The sequence below is a fragment of the Eimeria mitis genome, genomic scaffold, assembly GCF_000499745.2.
Source record: "Eimeria mitis Houghton genomic scaffold, Emh_scaff4648, whole genome shotgun sequence".
Lineage (NCBI taxonomy): Eukaryota > Apicomplexa > Conoidasida > Eucoccidiorida > Eimeriidae > Eimeria > Eimeria mitis.
This window is the reverse complement of record NW_013572955.1, coordinates 2476-3884: the sequence shown is the minus strand read 5'-3', so window position 1 is coordinate 3884 and position 1409 is coordinate 2476. Positions and strand designations below refer to the sequence as shown.

Below are 1409 nucleotides of genomic sequence, written 5' to 3'. Positions count from 1 at the left end.
GTTCTGCTAGACTGGGGGGGGGTCGGTGGCTGTGCTGCTCTGTATTTCTGTTTCTTCGCGTTTGTGTTTATAAAGTGGGGGAAACTCCTTGAAAATGCAAAAATCGATGAACAAAATAAACAAAGAAAAAGCAGATTCAGCTGTATGCAACGACAGAGGCACCGGCGCAGCGGCATCACCACGCAGCAGGCAGCAAGGAAAGCGAGTGTAAATACAGCTCAAAGTGGAAAAAGGAAGAATAAATATGTATTTAATTGTATTTTAATAATAAAGAAACAAAAAAGAAACGAAATACATGAAGAAAACAGACAGAATACAACGACACCCTGATCTGGGGTGTACGTACACCTCAGCAACATACGGTGCGTTTACTGTGCTTGCAGTTACAAATTCAGTTTTTGTTTATAAGAGAAAAAAAAAAACAGTTTTCTCCCCATTTTATAAATTATAATATATTTTATAAATAAAATATAAATATATTTTATAAATAAAATATATTATATTAACCCATCAATCCACTCTTTCTGGTTGTGCGATGCTGCAGCTGCAGCTGCAGCTGCACGCGGTGTACGTGCAGCTGCTGCGGCTGTTGCCGTTGTTTCTTTTTTTTTTATGTATTTCGTGAAAATCAAAACAACAAAATATTTATTTTATATTGTTTTATATTTTTATTCTTTTTTTTTATCTCAGATTCACTGCAACTTTTTTTTCGTTTCTGTATATGTATGCATATACACCCCACCGGGCCCCACCCAACATACACCATGTATAAGCCCTACAACTTGTTTTTCTCTCTCAATTAAAAATATTTATTTATTTTTATTTTATTTTTTTTATTTTTTTTTATTTTATTTTAGCATCAACGAGATGAATGGCTCTTCCAGTCACCGCGAGGCGCCACACCAATGGTCCCGTCCTGCAACACCACAACATTCACATATTTCGATGCAGCAGCTGACCACTGGTCCACTCAACTATACACCATCCTCTCCTGCTCCTGCTCCTGCTGCTGCTGCTCCTGCTGCTGCTGCTGCTGCTACTGCTGCTGCTGCTGCTGCTGCTGCTGCTGCTGCTGCTGCTGCTGCTGCTGCTGCTGCTGCTGCTGCTGTATACAGCACAGAGAAGAAACCCACCAGCTTCGTTGCGAAACACTTCTCCATATCCCTCGCCAGCTTCTCTTGAACAGCTGCACACACACAACCCAAACCCTAAACCCTAAACCCTAAACCCTAAACCCTAAACCCTAGATTTCACACAAAGAGCACGCCGGCATCAGCAAAAACACCACCAGCAACAGCAGCAACAGCAATAGCAGACAGCAGCAGCAGCAGCAGCAGCAGCAGCAGCAGCAGCAGCAGCAGCAGCAAAGCTCACATCTGTCGCATTTCTTAGCCCATACTTCTATACGA

The 1409-nt window shown here is 41.9% G+C and overlaps 1 protein-coding gene across 1 annotated transcript; it reads right to left on the bottom strand.

Annotated features, from left to right (window-relative positions):
* Nucleotides 1-974: 974 nt before the first annotated feature.
* On the bottom strand, nucleotides 975-1273 carry EMH_0076820 (uncharacterized protein; the record flags this gene model as incomplete). The annotated part of the gene is made up of 2 exons (XM_013499769.1): nucleotides 975-1186; nucleotides 1255-1273. 2 exons carry the CDS (start codon nucleotides 1271-1273, stop codon nucleotides 975-977), a joined length of 231 nt encoding a protein of 76 aa, XP_013355223.1.
* Between the last annotated feature and the right edge of the window lie 136 nt (nucleotides 1274-1409).